Source organism: Ixodes scapularis, unplaced genomic scaffold, assembly GCF_016920785.2.
Source record: "Ixodes scapularis isolate PalLabHiFi unplaced genomic scaffold, ASM1692078v2 PGA_scaffold17__5_contigs__length_683569, whole genome shotgun sequence".
Taxonomy (NCBI): Eukaryota; Metazoa; Arthropoda; class Arachnida; order Ixodida; family Ixodidae; genus Ixodes; species Ixodes scapularis.
Genome location: NW_024609843.1, coordinates 239806 through 261285, shown reverse-complemented (window position 1 = coordinate 261285; position 21480 = coordinate 239806). Strand labels below are relative to the sequence as shown.

At 47.9% G+C, this 21480-nt stretch overlaps 1 protein-coding gene across 1 annotated transcript; it reads right to left on the bottom strand.

The window, feature by feature from the left end:
- Positions 1–3202: 3202 nt before the first annotated feature.
- Positions 3203–13193, bottom strand: LOC115331551 (ornithine aminotransferase, mitochondrial-like). The gene is made up of 7 exons (XM_040209004.2): positions 13082–13193; positions 10105–10329; positions 8500–8723; positions 5899–6071; positions 5016–5208; positions 4252–4390; positions 3203–3461 (listed from the first exon to the last, which is right to left on the bottom strand). Exons 1-7 carry the CDS (start codon positions 13191–13193, stop codon positions 3292–3294), a joined length of 1236 nt encoding a protein of 411 aa, XP_040064938.1. The 3' UTR covers positions 3203–3291.
- Positions 13194–21480: the final 8287 nt, after the last annotated feature.

Sequence of the window (21480 nt, the reverse complement as noted above, 5' to 3'; positions counted from 1 at the left end):
AGTTCAATGTAGTAACCCTTCAAGGTTGAAAAGAGGGTGCACGTGATGTTTCGATCATGATCACGCAGAAAGATGCAAGAAACGAATGTGGCCGCTCGAACTCTGTTTCGCTCGGAGAGAGTGTGACCGCTCGGACGGCACATTCCCGGCCCTCGGCGCCTGGTGTACGGATTATGTCAAGCGTTCCGCTGGTCGCACTTTTGCATCATGATTTTGGATGACTGTGATTGAAACATCGCGTTCACCATATTTTTAGTCACCGAGAGTTATTCCTACGCACTTATTAAGTTTGTTTCTCGCGACCACTGCCAGGGTATTATTACTGGCTTCTGGTTGGCTACATTCGAATTTGTGAAGACGCCCTGGAACATGCCCAGCCCGCTTTCGGCCAGTGGTGCCTCCTGATTTGTCTCATATACTTCCCAATGAATGGCGAAACTCTCTACATATACGGCTCTGATGGCCACCACCCATGAGAGGATTTCTGCCGGGAGTTCCCCGCCGTCGTGGTGCTACAGAACCACGGGTGCATTACAGAGAATGCACATTTTTGTGTTTTTCTGCCTGGACCTTGTCGTGCTCTCGTTGACGCTACGGCTTACGCAACCGAATGTTGAACTCGGTCATTTCCCTCGAGAGTATTCATCGACAATTTTATCGTTTGCGAGCACTGTTTGAGAGACACACTACTCGTATCGAATACGGAGGCTAAATTCAACTGAAATGCTCGGAAAAAAGGAAGAAAAAATACTCCGACACTGTGGATATTGTGGTTACTTTTTTAGTTAGCGCACCGCCCATTACAGAAAGTTTCGCCATAACTCGTTTATTATTCCACCCATTCATACACTCAGCTTCGTTGCGAGCGTTCGAGGAAGAGGGTGTGAGAAATAGACCGCTTTTATCTGCCAAAATTTAGTATTTAGCCTTCCTAATCTCGCGTGCTAGTATTATTTTAATCTCGTAAACGATATGCAGTCAGTAAACTTTTCTCCAAAATCATTTCATAGTCTCTTAAAGTGATCAACGGATCATGCGTGTTTCAAATGCAGCGGGGAGCGTGGCACAAATTGCATGCATGGTTTCATTTCACATGCGTCGTCCGTAAACTTTTTTTTTTTTTTTTTTTTTTTACCATAGCGGGCGAGCACAATGAGTTTTAGCGGTCTCGAATAACAATCTACATGCATTAGGTTTCGATTTCTTCTTCCGTTTTCCTTTATAAAAACAAAACAACGTTAAACAAAATAACCATCTAAAATGGTTACTTAGTCTTTTTTCTCTCCTTTTTTCTTTCTACTTCCTCGTCTTTACTAAAGACTAAACCAATCAGTCTCGCGTCAGCCTCTCCTGTGTGCGGTCGTCCCATTTCGGCCGTCCAGACACCACACCAACATGGAGAGGTTCTGACACAAAAGGGAAGAGGAAATGGGGATGTCTACTTTGCAAGCACAGTTCCAAGGACAGCAGTGTCTGTACAGCCGGAGCAGGGGGATGAGAGGGGGGGGGGGGAGATGAGAGGGGGAAGGGAGCGGGGTAAGAGGTGCAATCGGCCCCAAAAGAATACGCCCGAACATTTCAGACATTCCTTGCAAAATATTCGTAGGAAAAGGACAACAATCCTTAATATCCCGAACAGTTCCGACGCGACCGCTCAAGCGAAGAAGCTGAACCCACCAATGGAAATGAAAAAAAAAAAAGGAAACCGCAAACCAGCGCTTTCGTATTTTCTCTGCGTGTCGTCTGCTTGAAAAACGTGAAAACGCCATCCTATGCGCAAGCTTTCCCGTCATGCTCCTCCTTCTGTCACGTAGTTCTCCGCGTGCAGGAAGAGAAGCACCCTCTCTCAAATAGCAAGCTACTATTTAAAAAAGTGTGGTCGTCCGTGTATGCTTCGTTTTGTGTGTTTATTCTTTCGTTTTTAAGTATTCTTGAATCGCGCAGTTCTGACGCCGCGGCTGGCCAAAGCGCCGCGGCTTTGGTCTAGTAATGCTGGCTTCGGCGAAACTTTAACAGCCAAGCTCGAGAAAAGCCCTTAAGAACCGTAAAAATCTATACTCTAACACACGGGTCTCAAATACGCAGACCGCGGGCCGTATGCGGCCCTCGACTCGCTCGGATGCGGCCCACAAGCAAACGGCTGCGAGCACCCTTTCCCATGTCTCGAGCCCTACAAATGGAACGAGTCATAGTGATGTCACGTCGCCTATTCATTTCCGCCGTACGCGTAGCTGTGCTGTTATAACGTATCACATAGTTTATACTATTTTAATTTCCCTCGTATTTCGTTTTAATGTTTGCTTCCCAGCTTTTTTTGCTCAAAGACAGAGCTGGGCTGCACGAACTCTCGCTCAGCTGGAGGAACTGCCAAGGATCTCAAGTCCACGAGTTAAGAGATTCTCGCATTTAAAAATTATCAGCATTAAAATAAAAGCTTTTTTTTAGGCTGCTGCCATAAAACTGTTAGTACTAAAACAAAACGTTTATCATGAAAGGTTTTTTTTTGGGGGGAAAGCATGTTGAGCTGAAATAATTCCCGAGTGAATTAAGCAACGGGAACGACAGCGTACTTGCTCTCTTGTTCTCTACTCAAAATGGCAGCACGTTGGCGGGGTAGTGCCATTGTAAATCGTTTTATTACATTGTAAAATGGCCCGAAGTAGTCTCATAAACATATAAAAACTAACGATTTCACTGTCACGCTGGGAGTTTACAAAGAGAAGAAAGCACGAGGTCTCTTCTCAATAAAATTACTGATCCCCCCCCCCCCTTTTTACAATCCTCCCCCCCCCCCTTACGTTGGCCCCCGACCTATCGGGAGTGGGCTATTTGCCCCCCCCCCCCCCCCCCCCCCCCCCACTCAAATGAGTTTGAGACCCCTGCTCTAACAGGACGTGTCATCGGTTATATCTTTTATTGTTGACGCAATATTAAAAAAAACCTCAGCAACTCCTGAGCGTTTGGTAGTATTGGACGGTACCTCTATATTCTATACCCCGTTTCAATCAAGGTCCGATCGACGATCCCGAAGCGCCTAAAAGTGCCGCGGAACTCGCTGTCTTCGTGGGTTTGCATTTACCCTCTAAACCAATCACTCTCGAAAAGGAAGCGTAACATCGCTGCGGATTCATTGTGCGAGCGCCGTGATAAGCGCTGTGACAAAGCACTTTTGGTGCTGCTTGATTGGCACCGACCAAGTGTCGGCCGGGATCGGGCATAATGTGAAACGGAGTGTAGATCACGCATGGTATAGTCAGCTTTCTCAGCCAGCCGGGGAAAGCAAAGAAATGCCTATGGCTTCCGATAGTGCGTAAGTGTCTGGGTAATGATGTCGATGCAGGTGCGCATCTCTTCCTCGTTGATGACCAAGGGTGGAGCAAGTCTGATCGTGTCCCTGGTCTTGGACTGGGCGAGCACACCTTTCTTCATGAGCTGTAGGCAGACTTCCTTGGCGTCCACGCCTGGATGAAGACGTAACAGAATGAACGTTTTGTTAAATACCACTGACATTCGCAAAATCGGCGCTCTTTGGACTGGCAGAAGACGGGGACCTAACGTGCAGGAAGACATGCACCGCAGCACGGACCCAACTCTCCGATGCTGCGCTGGGACTGAGAGGTTCCGGAGCGTCATAGGCGATCGAAGCCGTGGATACGGTCCGAGACCAAGGCGAAGAAGAACTGACGATATGCTCGTGTTTGATGTCGAGATTGATGTTTATTACCTGCCCTAAAGGCACCATAACGGTTTTGGTATTGGTGCGCAACAAAAGTCACTTCCACACTAAAAAACAATGTACAATCAGAGACAAAATGTGTGTGCTTATGGTATGGTCTGCGGTACAGCCTACGGGCGACTTGTTCTCTCAGATGTAGATGAGCAATTCAGCCAGCGCGGTACCACCGCTAGACTGGGGTCTTTGACGTGCAAAACGCAGTAGTAATACACGACCGCACGCCCGTACAATGCTCATCTAGATCGAAACAGGCCGGGGTGGAGACTGAACCCAGCCTGAGCAGCAGCGCGAGCTTTCGCTCCAAGTGCTCCTTCGCGAATTTTGATTCTCCCCTGTATTTGCGTAATTTGGCAAAATGTCTATTTTGTTACCCCTCCCTCCCATCTTAATGGGTCAAAAAACTTGCGGCTGTTGTGCACGCTCCTTGCCGTTGGCTCCGGAAGGAACGTTGTAACAACATCGTAATATGCCGAAAACACAATCGCCTCTAATGTTTGGCTGGTAAAAATGGTCACCTGGAGCTAGCACGATGGCGTTGAGCAGTCCCTTTCCACGCACTTCTCGCACCAGGTCTCCAAGAAGCTTGCTCAGCCCCGACCTAAGGAGCCGACCCATGCGTTCTGCGTTATCGACCAGGTTCTCCTCTTCAAGTACCTACGTGAGTACGGTAACGTAACCGATATTACTTTTCGTGGGCGACCCACCTTGTGCACGATATGATGGTAACTTTATTGTGTGTATGTTTAGGCAGTGTGAAGTTAGTACCAGCGGGCGTCTGGCGTCTCTGCTGTTGAGAAATTAAGCCAGAGCAGTATCACTGCTAGCCTGGGGTCTTCAGCGCTCATTGCGCAGAAGTGATATACGACCGCATGACGGTACGAAGCTCATACAGATAAAAACGGGTAGGTGTGGGGTTGAACACAATGTCCCTGGGTTCAGCCGCTCGAGCTTTCGCTCCATGTGCTCCGAATGCAGTGTCTGTGGCAGTGCGTAAGCACTCAGTCACCGATCCCCACACAGCACAAATAGACGAGGCAAAGTAAAAGGGTAACTACAAAAGACAGTCGCAAACTCTCAACAACAAAGCAATTAAACGAAAAGAATCCAAGAAGTTTAAAGAATTGCAGAGTATTCAAAAAAGAGTCCTGCGTGGTTCCCTCTGACTTTTTCCAGTCAATTTCTGTTTGTTTGTTTGTTTGTTTTTTTTTTCCTTTTTTTCTATTATGTTATTTAAACACCAACTAGCAAAGTAAAACCCTATCTTACAGCTCATGCACACCTGCAGTGCTGCGAGTGCCACGCGCGCAGCAAGCGGGTTTCCGCCGAAGGTCGAGCCGTGTTCGCCGGGCTTGATGACCAGCATGACTTGGTCGTCTGCAAGTACCGCCGACACCGGGTACACGCCGCCGGATAGCGCCTTGCCAAGAACAACCATGTCCGGACGTACTTGTTCGTGATCAACGCAGAGCCATCTGCGCATGCGCGGGATAGGTAACGTGGGAAAGTCCTCTAGGGGGGCATGTTCAAAAAGATTATCCTCAAATGTGAAGAGCGTTAACCTCCTGGGAAGTAACGCGCTTGCTCGACAACCTGTGTACCTGAACTGACGTCATCGCACCATGATGACGACGATTCCAACAGGTTTTGCCGCGGAGAACACATTCGGTGCTGTGAAATGTATGCAGTAGAACGCACGCGCTCAGTAGCAGGACCTCCAGAATGGCCGCTGAGCTGACGACAATGCAAGCCACGTACTCCATCTTAAGAGCATGATCATCTGCAGGCCTGCGGCGCGAGCACATTGCTTCTGAAAGTCCCTTCTATGTGCCGGCTCCGGTGCGCGCAAAGCATTCTTCTGGGCTGGACTCACCCCTGGGGCATTCGTCTACACTGTAAATCCCGCTTTGTTCACGCACGTGACACACTTAAGAAATTCACAAAGACGCGTGTCCCTGAGACAAGGACAGAAACTTCGCTCCGAGTACCTTGACGGAGAATGTTTCCCGGGCTCCGATAATATCCCCGAGTCTCGTACAAAACTACCAACTCGATCGCGTGCGCCACACATGCGACCGAGACTGCCTGCGAGCACTGAAGAAAGCAAGTACCGGGGAAGCGGCGTAAGTGCAGTTGTTTAAGGCTTTCGATCGGCAAATGCTTACTTTCCCGTGCGGCCAAGACCCGTCTGGATCTCGTCCGCGATCCAAAGGACGTTGTGTTTGGTGCACAGCTGTCGCACGCCCTTGAAATAGCCGTCCGAAGGCACGATGACGCCAGCTGCCCCCTGAATGGGCTCCACCATGAACGAGCAGACGTTCGAATCCGCAAAAGCACTCTGAAAAAAAAAAAAAAAAAAAAAAATTGTGCAGACGTGTTTGAAGCATGTATGAAGCAGCTTCGAACATGCTTGTGGCGTGTAAGCAAATAATTCTGCCATACATCTCCGCAGAGAACTCCGCGGATCTTTTGCACGATGCATGACCATTGTGACCGTGGTTTTAGAGCTGATGCTTGGAGCTGCCTCTGGAGTGTATTCTAAGTGGCAAATGTAATATATGTGCTTCGTTTCATGCATTTCTATACGGGAAAACATAAGAGTAAACGATCTCGTTTGCCCAGAAAAATTCTGGGCACTGCGCATGCGCAGAAAGTCCTTAAAGAAGAAAAGCACACAATCTCAGCATGCCCACGGTTTAGGGTGACCACTCGCCCTGCGACTCGCGGGACTGTCCCGCTTTGAGAGCTCGCGTCCCGCGAGAAATTCCCGAATCTTCAAAATGTCCCGCATTTCACACGCGTCGTAAAATTCACTCCGCAACTAACTCGTGGTGCTGCCGAACAACGGGACACGGGGAAGCGCGGAGGTCGCTGGTAATCGTGTGAATCGCATTGGTACGCCATTTTCTATACGAGCATTGCGGGAAGCGACCGTCGTTCTTGCAGGAGATCCGACGCGCGTGCGCCGTTGTACCTCTTTCCTTGGTGGCGAAATATTGTGAGAAAATTGTTCGCCAAAAGTTTAAATATAAATTATTGTAATTATTTTCAAATCGTTGTGTCAATGCGAAAAGGTTGCTGTAAACATTTCTTTTTTTTTTTTTTTTTTTTTTAGTGAGGACAGCCATACAGGCGAAAAGCCTGCAACCCACAACGGTCGGAGAAGAATATCATGTTAAAAATTTTAGTAGGACCATGTTTATAAAAGTATCGTTGACAGGAAACAATAACCCGAAAAAGATCCGCAGCTTCTTATTTCCATTTGATGCATTGACTTCTGCTGCAGTAGATTTTTATGCTTTCAACTTCGACACATTTAATAACATATTTAGCACAAAAATATATCACTGGGAGGGAAAATTATTTGAACTTTATTGCTGTTATACAATTTGCTGGTGCATAAACAGCACAGGATATTGAATCTGTTAACATAGCTTCGGTTCGTAGTTTGCGTGTTAATAAATTTCCTCAACCCCCCCTCTCTCCCCCTGCCTCGCGTGTCCTGCATTTCGCTAGCAGGAAGTGGTCACCCTACCACAGTTACGTGTTTTCGGATAAATCCGAAACAGAAAAACCCCGAAAAACACTAGCCGGTAAATTTTTCATCGATTCGTATTTATCCGAAAAACTAAGAATTTCAAGGTCATAACGACAACACGAGAAGAAAAAAAAACGAAAAGCATGGTGTGTTTCAAATAAATTTCATAGAAGCACAGGGTCAGTGCACCTGAAGTAATGCAATGTTTTTTTTTTTTTAGCTCGTCAAGAATTTTTCAACACAACGGGTCCTAGCACCCGGATTTTATTCTTTGAACTTACAAATCGGGAATACCATAAAATAGACTCCAAAATTAAAATCCCTAGAAATCTAAAAAAAATATATATATATATTTTGATGAATTTTGAATTTTCAGCAAAAAATAAACTGTGAAAAACACCTTCCGCATTTCGCGGGAAATAAACTCCGAAACCACGGAATCCTACCCATACCACAGCAGCCCCAATTGCCTTAACGTGTCGTCAGAGCAGCGAGTTGGTTGCTGACTGCACGAAAACAAGAATTTTTCTGACGCATAACAAAATTGTCATATGAACAAATTACAACACGTTTTTGGCTTGGTTAATCTCGGCGCAATCGTCTGTGTACCGTGACACGCATCGCGACTGCCGACAAGAACGTCATTGGTTCCCTGTGGTCACATGATTGCTCAGGTCAGCCAATCGGAGTGAGGCACGCGCGTCATTCGCTGGGGGCCCTATATCCTGCGGCGGTGACAATATGGTGTTCTCTTGGTCGCTTAACGCTTGTGCGTCTTAGGTTTTCAACAAGTTACTCCCGATAAAAAACATATTTTACACTGTAGTTCATTGCAACTCAGGAAAGTAGGGCGAAGGAAAGGAAGGCAGGGGAAAAGGAAGCAGACAGAACGCTAAAGAGAGGTGGAGGTTTCCTCCTCTCCTCTCCAGCGTTCCGCCTGCTTCCTCCTCCCAAGCCTTCCTTTCCCTCGCCCTACCTTCTTGAGCTGTTACTTATTATAAAAAGTCATAAGCGGCCACGGAATCAAGTAGAAGACAATAACATTTCATTCTCCTTTCTTATTCTAATCAGTAGAAGGATGTAATTTCCTCTGTTCTCTTTCTGGCGACCTCAGCTGGTTCTGACATTCGCGCTACCAAGCGGCAATTGGGAGAAGCATGACAGAGGGGATGGAGGCCATAATAGGGATACCCATCAAATACGAGGCGGCTTATTTAAGGCGCATTACCTCCAGCGCTCGGAGGTCGTCGTAAGGTACGATCTCGACGCCCGGCAGGAAAGGACCGAACCCCGCGTAATGCGGAGGGTCCGTCGAGCAGGAGATGGCCGCGATGCTGCGTCCCATGACGTTGCCGGCTGCGAACAACATCTTGGCCTGGTTAGCCGGGATGCCCTTGACGTCGTAGCCCCAGCGTCGAGCCAGCTTGCACGCCGTTTCGGCAGCCTCCACACCTGAACCAGAGCGCCTTTAGTTCAAACCTATGGCGCCTACAAGGCGTCTCGGACTGGTGCGTTTATCGAGTCCTTAAAAATGGTCCCTCTATTTCCGCCTGATGACGCCATTAACGTATCATGCTGTTGCTGCCGCGATCCTGTCGGTTTCACAGCGGTGGTGCTGGATCTGGCAGACTCCCGTGCTGCAGGCTGCAGCAGGTAGCTTTCCAGCTCGACAGTCCACGGGAGAAAAAGGTACCCGATAAAGATAAGATGAATCGGCGGAGTCTTTTCATCGTATATCGGAGTCATCGGAAGCATCTACTAGAACTCTCTATCATCGGATATCGTTATCGCAGAATCCAGAAACGGTGTGTTGTAACGCACTATTGTGAATAGGAAAAACAAAATTGGGTTGTGTGTATGCTTATACAGCCTATAGAACTTAATCTGCCTCAACGGGCGACGAGTCTCCCAGCTGTAGATGGGAAATTTAACCAGTGCAGTATAACTGCTAGCCTGGGGTCTTTAACGTGCGTCACGCAGTAGTAATTCACTTGTGGGAAGGACTCGACAGCTATTCTGCGTACAGTTGTGTGATTAGCAGGCGTCAAAAACGCGCATACGACCAATTGACATCCCGAAGTCTGTTGCCTCCTCGGATTTTTCATGTTGGAACTTTCATAATAACTGACTTCGAAACTGCAGCAAGGTGGCCCATTAGTTCAGTTGATTATCAAACTGATTGCGTTGTTTATTGCCCCATCTGTAGTCTACCAAGCCTGAGAAACACACCATACATCTGGCGTCTTTGCAAAACGACAATGTTGATGTGCTTTGCGGAATCCACTTGGACGTCCTCAGCATCGAGTGAAGGTATGTAAATACCACCCATTTTTTCCAGTAACCCGAATGCAATTGTGTAGAAAGCAATATTATACAGCCGATGTTTCCCCATTCATTGAAGGAGCCATCGCAAAATCTTCGCTAAAATCGATATCAAGCAGTTTTCTTTTTTCGTTGCTTGTACACATGTTTTCTTGTTTTGAGACGTAAGAAAACAAACAAACAAACACACACACACACACGCACACTGGCACACACACACACACATATATATATATATATACAGAGAGATTCATTGATTTATCGATTGACTGATTAATTGACAGAGTGATTGTTTGGCCGACTGATTAGTTGGCGGAAGAATTGTTTCATACAGTGATTGATTGCATGATTGATGAACAAAGTGATTGATTCGCCGACTGTAATTTACGGAAGAAATTTTTCATGCAGTGTTTGATTGCGTGATTGATTAATTGACGGATTACTTGTATGATGCATTATTTGATTGATGAAGTGATGGATTGATAGGCTAATTGATTGATTTTACTGGCACCTGTGTTCATGGGCAGCACCTTGTCGTATCCCAACAGACGGCATAGACGCTCTTGGAACTCCACGAGGGCAGGGCTGTAGAATGCCCTGGAGGCGAGGGTTACTTTTCCAGCCTGTTCCCGGAGCGCCCCCACGATCTTCGGGTGGCAGTGGCCCTGGGCGACTGCACCGAACGCACCGACGAAGTCGAAGTAGCGCCGCCCCTCGATGTCCCAGACATAAATGCCTGCAAAACAACGGCGTCGTCTGCACAGCACGGTTTTTAATGCAGAATTGTGTTCTTACCGAAGCAAACTCAGATATTCTGTCGTCTGAAGTGACAGCAGAGTTGGTCGATTGCCAAGCATCGGCGCTGGCCAAACCGCGCATGTTTGCACGTGCCGCGTGTCGACACGGTTGGAATTACCCTGCACAACTTTCCCTGGCTTCAGAATAGATATCCTTCTAAACCTCATAAAACAACAATAGCCAGCCGGCAATCCCCAGGCGGTGCCACGAGAGTGCTGCATTCAGCGCCACAAGCGGAAGCGTGCTTGTTATTGGGGCGGCCAGTATGCCCGTCATGCCATGGCGAGCGGCGGCGACCCTGATTTCAGCAGTCTCCATGTGCACGTGAACACCATGTCCCTGTTTTTCTATGCGGTTTTAAGACCATCGGGAGCCTTAATTGGTCCAAATGTTCACAGCCTATTCTAGAGTTGTCATTTGGACACCAGTTTGGGTTGTCTTCACCACTGGAATTAAATGTGGGTAATTAGAACCAAACTCTGCATGCCAGAGAACAGTACGCACATTGCAATGGCTGCAATGGTGATATGCAAGCCTGGTGTAAAAAGGTGACAGGCGACGAAGTGTACGTATTAGATGGATATTTACGCTTCGCATGAGCTTTTTCTAAAGAAAAACTTTTGCATCCTGTTTTCTGCACGTCGTCACATTTGTTACCAGACTCGGCCTTAATTTTGGTTGCCGAAACAAACAAAACTTTATGTGGTACGAAAATCCACCATTTGAGAACTCGCAGGCTTGGAAGGTTTTAGTTGCGACCGCGCCTCCTGAACGCGATGCACGCGTACAACTATATGAGTGCCGGAAGGGGCCGATATGCCTCTCGCTTGAAGACCTGATCGCCTGATTCTCGATGTCACGGCGAAGCAACAATCGGCCCGATTGTCTCTAACCGTATTTCTCTATGTGGCTGTCTAAGTGACTCGCAAACGACTTGTATAAATACGTTATTTTGCCGAGTAGTCTGCAAAACTAGTTCGTCAGGCCACTTTCCAAGCCTGCACATCTATTTTTGTTCACTACAACAATTAATGTAAAATGCCCTTGCTTGATTCATCGCACTGCAGTAATCAACTTCTGTCGCCGTGTCGCTTCCCAAGATCTCGAAGGAAAGCGGTAAAGTTTGACGCTTGAGTTACCTTCGCGACTGTGGCAGTCTTTCACGCACCAGTAACAACGTTTAGTTTGAGGGGGAACTCTAGGAGTAAACGAGATGTCACAGGAACCCGGTGAGGTCATTGAGACGTGAAGCTGGGATTTATTTTTACGAAAAACGGTGCCCAAAAAGGCTCATGCCGATCCTAAATGCCACGTTCACACGTGGTTTCTATATGCGCCCGGCGACCCGGGCCGTCCTGGCCTACCCAGTGTTTTATTTTGCAGCCGCTAGATGGCGTAACGTGTAGTGCCAAACTGCATTGCCGGTTGCCCATAGATAGAGAAGTGCGCACAACCACGGGGGCTTCGAGCGACAAGCAAAGCGTCTGCGCACACGGCGTTCCACAGCCAGCAGCACGGTTTTGCGGGAGTCGAGAAAGGATATATAGACACTCGCTATGTTCAGACTTGTGTGTACGCGTCAAGTCTATATGGTATCTGATATATATATATATATATATCTCTCTTTTTTTCTGGGGGGGGGGGGGGGGGGGGGGCGATGCAATGAATTAACGAATTACATCGTGGCTCCAAAGGGATCGATGGCCGTTTGAAGGGTCGGTATAAATCGGGGTTCTTAACGTATCGCGCTAAGATTTACTACGGAGGTGCCTGAAGTTGGGTAGCTTTCGCTAAAATCGTTGAAAGATTGACTCACGTGAGTAAATAAAAAAAAATGAAACTATGTTTCTCTATACTTTACATGTACACAAACATAAATATTATATGTTACTGTGGCACCTATTTGGGCCAAATGAAGTGCAGAAGAGGTAACCCAATTCTATTTTTCTTCCATCTCACAAATTTTTCAATTGTAATAAGCGCCAATATAGTCCAGAACAATTTTCTGACGATTTGGAGATAAAAGGCTTAGAAAATAAAAAACTAATTTCGTCTATAGAAAGCTTATCACTTTCTTTTGACTAGGGAGGTTTCATGACACTCTTAATTCATAAATGTACCAGCTTCGAGCACCTCTGTAGTAAATCTCAGCGCGATAAGTTAAGAAACCGATTCATGCGGTCCCATCAAACTGCCATCGATCCATTTGACTCACGCGGTATATATATACAGTTATTTTTCGAGAGAAGAAAGAAGTGACGCATACTTGTTACTTTTTTACGGAGTAATGAATAACGCCATTTAGTTACTTTACTTGTGGAGGTTTTCACCCCAGCTCGCGACTGCAATTTTCACAGGAAAAAAAATAGCACCAATAAAAAGACGAAAAAGATGCCCGTGAATGCGTTAAAAAGGTAGGCATTATCGTGACACGAAATATTGGAAGGTGGTTACTGCTGCAGAAAAACGACACATTCAGAGTCACGAGAAAGTAACCGGATGTACTTTCGAGCTGACGTAACACGTTCCCTTTGAATCAGTAACAAGTAAAGTTACTCTTCGAGCGGGTAACTAGTACAGTGTTTCGTTACTTTTCCCCCCAGTTAATGTATACATGTCTGCTATGTATAATAACTGCGTGGAGTGAATTGTTGGACTAAGACAATCAGCGGACGAAAACATCAGCGTACCTTTCGCCTCGTGGATGACTACCGGCAGAGGATGATAGCAGTGGGCTCCATACTTCTCTTCCTGCTCGAAGACCTGCTGTGAGCTGAGAAGGCGGGTCTTGGGCGCAGACATCCGGCCAAATGCAGACAGCGTTCACGGCAGGGACACCGAGACCGCTTCGGGACTGGCTCACGCTGCAGTGTCAGCACACGAAGAAAGCCAGAAAAGCAGCTCTTAATAAGTAAGTAATGGTGGTCGAACCTATTGGGGCATTTGCTTCTTTCCTTCCTTTTATTTACACACGTTGACCATAGCATCTGTCGATTCCTCCTCACCCCTTTCCCGGATTTCCTAAGCTAAAAACACACACCTGTGGTACAGACCTCCCGGATCCCCCATGAAAAAAAATGAAAGACGTTTACAAATCTCTGTAACGCGAAATTAGAGCGCAGCTTTTGAGGAGGAGGAGGGGAGGGTATGCCCCTCTCGTCCTCTTTTCCCCCTCCCCCTCTTTTTCCTCTGTACTTTTCCCTCCTCCTCCTCCGTAGCTTCCCCTTTTCCTCCTCCATACCCTCTCCTCCTCCCACAGTTTCCCCACTAAATTTGGCTAAAGAATTGAGGCCACGTGGCCTCAACACCAATTTAGCTTCCCCACTAGTTTAGCGGGGAAAATGATGTCACCTGACCTGGTTGACTTATGAACAAAATCAGTTTCTTCGCTAGATTTAGTTGGACAATTGACGTCAATTTTCCCGCTAAATTGAGCGCGGTTACGCCGACGCCTCGGAACACGGAAGTGGGCGCCTAAGAGCTGCGCGCCCTAAGAAAATGTTTGAAGCCGCGGTTGCGTTATGCCAATAGGTCATTCAAAAGACAGTAGGCAGTTTCCGTAGATGGTTTTCGACGTCCCGCAACGGCTCTCCGCAACCCGCTACGATACACGGAACTCTATAGTCAAGGCCATGGGCGCGCAGGCGCAGTAGCGGCTTCGTCGTTGCGGAGGGCTGAGCGGAGGGGGAAACGCGGTCTACGAAAACAGCCCAAGTCTGAGGCCCGTTTTTTTCCTTGTATAACGGAAACTATCAGGCATACAAAAAGAAAAAAAACTATCTGCAGACAGGTTTAAAAAACAGGTTCTCAATTCGCTCCGTCAAACAACACTGGCGGTCGCCATTTTTTTTAAGGGGGGGGGGGGGGGGGGGGGGGGTGAGGCTCGAAGCGTGTTTGGGTGGATCCAACTCCTCGCCGAACGCAGACGCACGCGTGCCCAAAGATTGGCGGATGGTTGATGCAGTTGCTACTGGGCGGCGCTGCACCTGTGAAAGCGAAAAACTTATGGACAGGGACAGGTGCTAAATAGAAAAACAAAAAAATGATTTATTGCATATCAAGGGACATTGGTGAGCTAGGGGAAGGCTCTGAAATAATTATTATGGGGGACATGAATGCTTATATCGAGGGTCTGGATGGGTACACAGACTCAACTGGAAGCATATTGCTAGAACTGGTGGAAAAGCATGACTTGGTTTTATGTAATACCAGTCAGAAGTGGGACGGGCACATAACGTGGGAAACTGGCCATCTATATTCAACTATAGATTACGTATTCATGTCACACAAAATATATGGCAAGTTACAAGTAATGAAAATAGATGAAGAAGGTTCCAAAAGTCTTGGTAGTGATCACAAGCGTAATAAGCTGAATTTTGCCAGGGAAGTAAATGCTGAAACTAGACAACATAATTCAAAGCAAACTTTCTGCAGCGACAAAGAGTTGGAAATAGTTGCTGAAAGAATAGAGGAAGCAGTTTCAGGGCAACGGTATACAGATTGGAGCTATGGGAGCCTAACTAGGCTTTTTGCTCTGGAACTAGACAAAGTTCAGAGTAAACGAAAGGGGAAGCAAGGACCTAGACCAGGGGTGGCCAGGCTGACCCGGCCTAAGAGCCGCAAACAAAATAACGAAACTTCCAAGAGCCACGGGAAGGGGGGAAGAGGGAAGGAAACTTTTGTCCAGAGCAATAAAAACAGACTACTTTCAATCCGTCTGAGTCAAAAGCAGTTCAACTGTACATAAGGAAGTAGTAGCAGCAAGACTACCAAACCGCAACCTTTCTTTCGATTTAAAACGCATTCCATTTCCCTTTTGCGGAAGTGCTCAAGTGGCCGGGAGGGAGGCGGGGAAGAGGAGGGGGGGGGGGGGGGGGGGGGGGGGGGGGATAGGCTAGGGAGGCGCGAGCCGCACTTTGACACGCAAAGAGCCGCTTGCGGCTCGCGAGCCGCAGCTTGGCCACCCCTGACCTAGACCGAAAAGCTGGTGGGGTAAAGAAGTGAAGCAAGCGATACAAAAACGTCAGGAAGCCTCTAGAGAACACAGGTATTCCAAGCGTAGTGGGGAGTCAGAAACGGAGAGAGAGAGAACATGTTTATTATATATGATAGGATTCCCGTCTATGAGTGGTGTGCCCTGAGACGAGGGTGTGGGGGTGCAGGGTTATAAGGAGGGGATGTGGATGACTATGGTGCTATTAAATGCATTGATGAGCCCCAGATTCCCTGATGAATTCAACCAGGGAGTCTAGGATCGCCTTTCGGTGCTGCTGCTGGCCTCCTTGGTTGGTCCTGAGCGGGTAATTTTTCCCACGCCGTTTTTCTGTGGTCTTCCGTTCTTTGCACACCCACAGTAAGTGCTTGATCCCTGCCACCTTATTTTCTCTGCAGGCCCTTGCAGAAAGGTCTTCTTCCTCCAGTAGCCCAAAGGCTGCCAGTTTGGCGGGCGTTAGTGCAGTGCCGATTCTGATTCTGCGAAGTCTGGTCGCTTCCCATCTTCGGTAACCATTTGGTCTTCTTCTGTCGGTACGAGTCCCCTGAGGTAGGCTTTCCTAGCTTGTCTTGCTAGTTCGGCCTTCTCCACAGGGTCTTCCGTTTCCTCGTTGTCCTCCCGAGTGGTTGAGCCTGTCCCGGAGCTGTTGCTGCTGGCTGCCTCCGCTGCCACTCGGTCAGCCCACTCGTTCCTGGGAATCTGCGCATGGCCCGGAATCCACTCTAATGTCAGCACGATGCCCTTCGCTTTTAGGTTTGCTTTCTCGACACGCCCGGAGTGCTTCTTGTGAATCAGTAAAACTACTCGCTCTCCTTTGTCCTTCCGTATTTTTCAGTATATCGATGGTCCCTTCAAGGATTGCCCTGAGTTCTGCTTCGCGCACGGAGGAGTTCTCAGGTAGTCTCGTGGTGCTTTCTCTTCCTGTCTTGGGGTCGATCCAAGCCGTGACCGTGGTTATGTCAGTCTTAGATGCGTCCGTGCATCTGATTTACTCTTCGTGCGCGTGTTCGTCGCACCATTTAGCGTGTTGTGTTGCCTCTCGTGCTCTGCGTCCTTGGCTATGCGCCCTGGGCAGGGGTCGATAATCAACGGTGTTTGTCTCTTGCCAAGGTGGTGCTAGGTCTTCCAATGGAACTCTCCCCTCTGCCTCTTAGCCCATGATTTCACGTAGCTTTCTGCCGTGGTTCGTTCTCTCAAACCTTTAAAAGTGCGCTATGCTCTGCACCTCCGCCCGGCCTTGAATCTGGTTCATTCCTGCATTTTTCTTTAGCTCTTCCAGGGCTGTATAATTGGGAAGTACTGTGACAAGTCTCATGGTGCGGTGAATTAGTCGTTCTAATCGCTTCCATTGCGTTTTGGTTAGGTTGAGCCAATTACAACTACATAGCACCTTGGCCGTTAGTAGAGCGTTTTTCAAAATCCTGATTGTGTTTTCATCGGCTCCCCAGGACTTGGATGTCGTCTTTCGCACGAGCTTTAGAGTCTGCCTCCATGATTTTTCTAGAGCTGGTAACCATTTCGTACTGCGGGCGGTTTCTTCGAACGTCACGCCGAATATCTTTATTTGCTTTTCTCCCTTTATTTTCTGTCCTTGGATGAATAAGTCTACTTGGTCCGCGACGCCTTTTCGATGATCTCTCGGCCTGGCCACGACCATGAATTGAGTCTTTTCAGGCGACGCTTGCATGCCGACATTCTAGAGATACTCGAGGACTTCATTTATCCCTTGCTGCATGGCTTGTTCCTGGTTAGCCATTGCTCCTCCCTTTGTCCATAATGTGATGTCGTCGGCATATATAGTAAATCCAAGGCCCGTAACGCGTCTGAGACTGGCTGGAAGACCAGCCCTCACCATGTTAAAGAGGGTTGGTGATATAACAGCCCCTTGCGGGACCCCCTTGCTGTTGGACATCTCTGGTCCCCTTGTTTCTCCGATTTTCACTTGAAACTTCCTGTCTGTGAGGAGGCTACGTATCAACCGAAGCGTTTTACCCCTCACACCACAGCCTTTGGCACCTTGAATGACTGCCCAGTGAGGAACCTCATCAAATGCCTTTTTGATATCCAGCGCTACAATAAGCCTTGGGTCTATCGCATCTTTGTCGGCCATCACTTCCTCGCGTAAAGAAGTTTTAGACTGTCCTGGGTGCCCATTGCCTCCCTGAAACCAGTCTGCCTGGCATCAAGTCTGTCTCAAGTCTCCAGGTACCACTGAATTCTACGCAGTACTATTTTCTCCATCGTTTTGCATACGTTAGATGTCAGTGAGACCTGCCTGAAGTTTTCAATGTTATCTTGCGGTTTTCCTGGCTTGGGTATAGGTGTGACCCAAGACAGCTTCCAGTGGCTGGGCACCGCCCCTGTATCCCATATTCGGTTGTACTCTTCAAGTAAGCTCTCTTTAGCTGCAGCCGGGAGGTTCTTGAGAGCCGTATAAGTGACACCGTCTGGCCCAGGTGCACTGTTCGGTTTGGTCGTGTGCACTGCCTCTAGGAGCTCACCCATGTTGATCGCTTCATCCATGCCTGGTTCTTTCGGTGGGCGGACCCTCCAACCTCTCCGGTTGTGCCTCATCGTTCTGTCATGCAGGTTTGCCTGAGGGAAGAATAGCTGAGCGGCTTGGGTGGCAAGCTCGTCTTCCGTTATGTCTAACCGAAGTCCAAGATTCTGCGCTGCGTTTCTTGTGCGTCTTTTCTTCGCTTCCATGCCGCGGTACGTGCGCCAGGCCTTGCCGAGTCCGGTTCTTGCATTAAAGGACTCGCAGTGAGACCTCCACTTGTGTCGGCTGAGTTCTTTGCTGTACCTGGTTGCTCTCGCCGACGCTAGATTGAGCTTAACCTTGTGTCGTGTGGTGCTATTCCTTCTGAAACGTTGCAAGGCCTGCAGTCTGCTAGCCCACAAGTTTAAGAGGTGCATGTCTGGTGTTGGGTCTCCAGGCTTGACCATGACTGTCGTTCGAGCCTTTGACATCGCCTGCTGGATGCTTGCCTCAATGCTGCTTTTCTCGTCAAGGTTCTGTAGTAGTATCTCCCTGAAGTGGTCCCATCGGATGATCGGTCGTGCTACTTTAGTCCTGCCGTCCTTATGCTGATCTACGGTAACATCTATGGGATAGTGATCGCTGCTTAGATTGTCCCTACATGGAGTCCATCGGAGAGTAAGGGACTTTGAGGCCCACGTTAGGTCAGGAGTAATGTCATTTTGCCGGGCTTGCTTGGCTAGCCTGGTCTTAACACCACTTTCGTTTTGTAGTGTGAGCCCAATCTCCTCCATGGCTTCGGCGATGTCCCTACCCTTCCTGGTGTTAATACGGTAACCCCAATCCCTATATTGTGCATTAAAATCACCTCCGGCGACCAGCTGATCTTTATCAGCCAGCTCTAACAGCTCGCAGATCCAGCTTTTTATTTCTCCTTCTTGTGGTTTGGCCTTAGGTATAATGTAGACTGAGGCCACCACAAGTCGCTGCTTGCCATTTTTAAGTCGCACCGCAACCACCTCTCTTTCTACTGAGCAGAGTTTTGATGTGTCCAGTTCTGCCTGAGGGATGTGTCAAAGTACACCCACAGCTGCCCAGCCTTTTTTCTCCATGGGGCACTTCTTCCTATAACTAGGACGCGTTCGTATTGTAGGCAGGGTTGGGCAGTGTTTTTTAGAAATACACTTCGTATCTGTATTTCTGTATCGCGATACATTTTTTTTCACCAGTATCTGTATTCTTGTATCGAAATGCATTTAGAATGTTTCTTTGTATCGCGATACAATCGGGATGAAATGTATTTCGTTACATCTCTTGAAAAATACTCTCCCCCCCCCCCCCCCCCCCCCAAAAAAAAAAAAAAAGAAAAACACAAGTTTGAACGCTTTTTTTTTTTTCTTTTTACTTCTGAGGGCACAGGATCAAAGAGATGCTGGGTATTGTTACTATGCTGACCAAGGTTCCTTCCGATTCTCCAGACTATTTTTCCATGCGTCCTTTTCTCTCTTCTGAGAAGTGTTGCGTACTCGACCCAGGTGGCGTGCCAGGAGTAGGGTTAGAGCATCTTCTGCCGCAGGTCTTAGGTAGGGATTTCTTGAGTGATTGTTTGCTGGCATCCAATACCCAGTGCTAACCATCTCACTCGCCTTAGCGTACACAGTCCACCCAGCCGGCAAAGCTGAGTTACAGTCCGTTGCAACACGTGCCTGGTGCTGGTTGGCTTGAAATAGTAGGATGCATACCGCAGTGAAGTTCAACATATATTCGAATGCGTCTGCGGCTGCGCCCATAATAATGCACGGCTCAAGGGACGTCATCAGACGACGTGAACGTGACCCGCTGTTCTGGTGATCCGAAACCCAGGAAGGATGCAGACTCTGCCTCGTAGTGCCGACCCAAACTTCGTACACCTGCGGCTCGTCTCGAGCGCGCTGTTTCTCGGAGAGCTCGCACCTGTGCCGGCAAAATAAGGTCGCAATCCACGAGGTCTCTGTTTGGATGATGCAAGGCGAAACTTGAGGACTGCAATCCATGCGTCGGTGGCGGAGGGTTGGCAGAAAGGACCTTCACAAGACGGATGCCACCGTATTGTTTTTCAACCGTAACTGAAGATAAGACATCCGTTCCAGGATGCTTCAGGTGGTCCACTATTCTCGACAATTCCAAATTACACTGCCTGCACGACCTTCTACGAGGTAACCTACAACGAAATTACGCTATATCCTTTCACACAGCAGCGTGGTAATGTTTCATGTTCAAGGCAACACCTACAGATAAAGAATGCCAGTTCATTCCACCGTGACGTAATGTGATCAATGTTGGCAGGGGCGTCCTTATTGGACAGGAGCGTGGTGACGTTTTGATGAAATTCAGGGTGACAGAATTAATTTGGAGGTCGAAGTATTTTCGCATCCCTCGTTAGACAGGCAGGATGTCAGGGAAGGGACCGTGGTCAATCTTTGATCGAACGTTTTTTTTTTTTGTTTTTTTTTTTTTTTGAGCCGATTGAAGACTCCTCGTCGTCTGAAACCACTACCTTCAAGGCAAGGTGCCAAGCCTACGGGAAAGTAATTTTGGGACCAAAAACTTCCACTTCAAGCTTCATCTCAATCGGCGTCTCAAACAAATTTGAAAAATGTATTGCAGTATCAGTATTTCTGTATTTGTATTTCTGCCCTCCCTAAAATGTATTCCTGTATTTGTATTTCTAAATACTTTTTGCCTCTATTTAAAATGTATTTACGATACGTGTCGCGCGATACACTCTTAGAGATATGTTTTAGTATCAGTATTTTAGCTACTGTTTGAATGTATCCCAGTATTTGTATCTCCAAATACATTTTTGAGTATTTCTGCCCAACCCTGATTGTAGGTACGGTGTAGAAGTTATAGCACGGTAGCGTCATGTGGGGCGTTCTGGCCTCTTGTAGGAGTAAAACCTGAGGCGGAGATTGGTGTTCAAAGCGGAGCTTAAGTTCTGTTTTTCGGGCCTGGAAAGAGGAGCAATTCCATTGAGTGATCCGGGTCATTTTCGTGGTAGTCCGTCCAATCGTTTGGGTTCTAGCGTCCGGGCAGACTGAGGCAGTAGGTCTTTTTTCAGTTCAAATAAGTCTGCGGATTTCTTCTAGCACTTGGAATATGACGCTGAATCCCGTGTCTACCTTAGTTTATATTCGTTTCAGTTCGGCTTTGGTAGCTTGCCGTTCGTCCACCCGTGCCGTGTCCTTTTCTTTCGTTTCAGTCAGCTGCGGCTGCGGTTTCGGCTTGTTTTCATTGGCGATTCTCTCGGCCCAGTCTAGAACCCAGTCTGTTGAAGCCCGTTCTTGTGAACCGCTCGGGTCGCAACTGTTGACTTGGACTGTGGATTGTGTCGAATCGACTACTTTAATCGCATCCGCATAGCTAGTCCTCTGCGGTCGCGGTGGTTGTCTTAGCTGTGAAGATTTCTTCCCCAGAATCTTGCTCTTGAGGCAGTCCTTGCTCGTAGAGACATGGGGTCCGTTGCAATTTCGACACTGCAATTCCCTTTTGCAGTCCCCCATATACTCTTCGTGGATGTAGCCACAACATCCAGATCGACGCTCGTGGCAGGGGCAGACGTCGGTCATATGACCTAG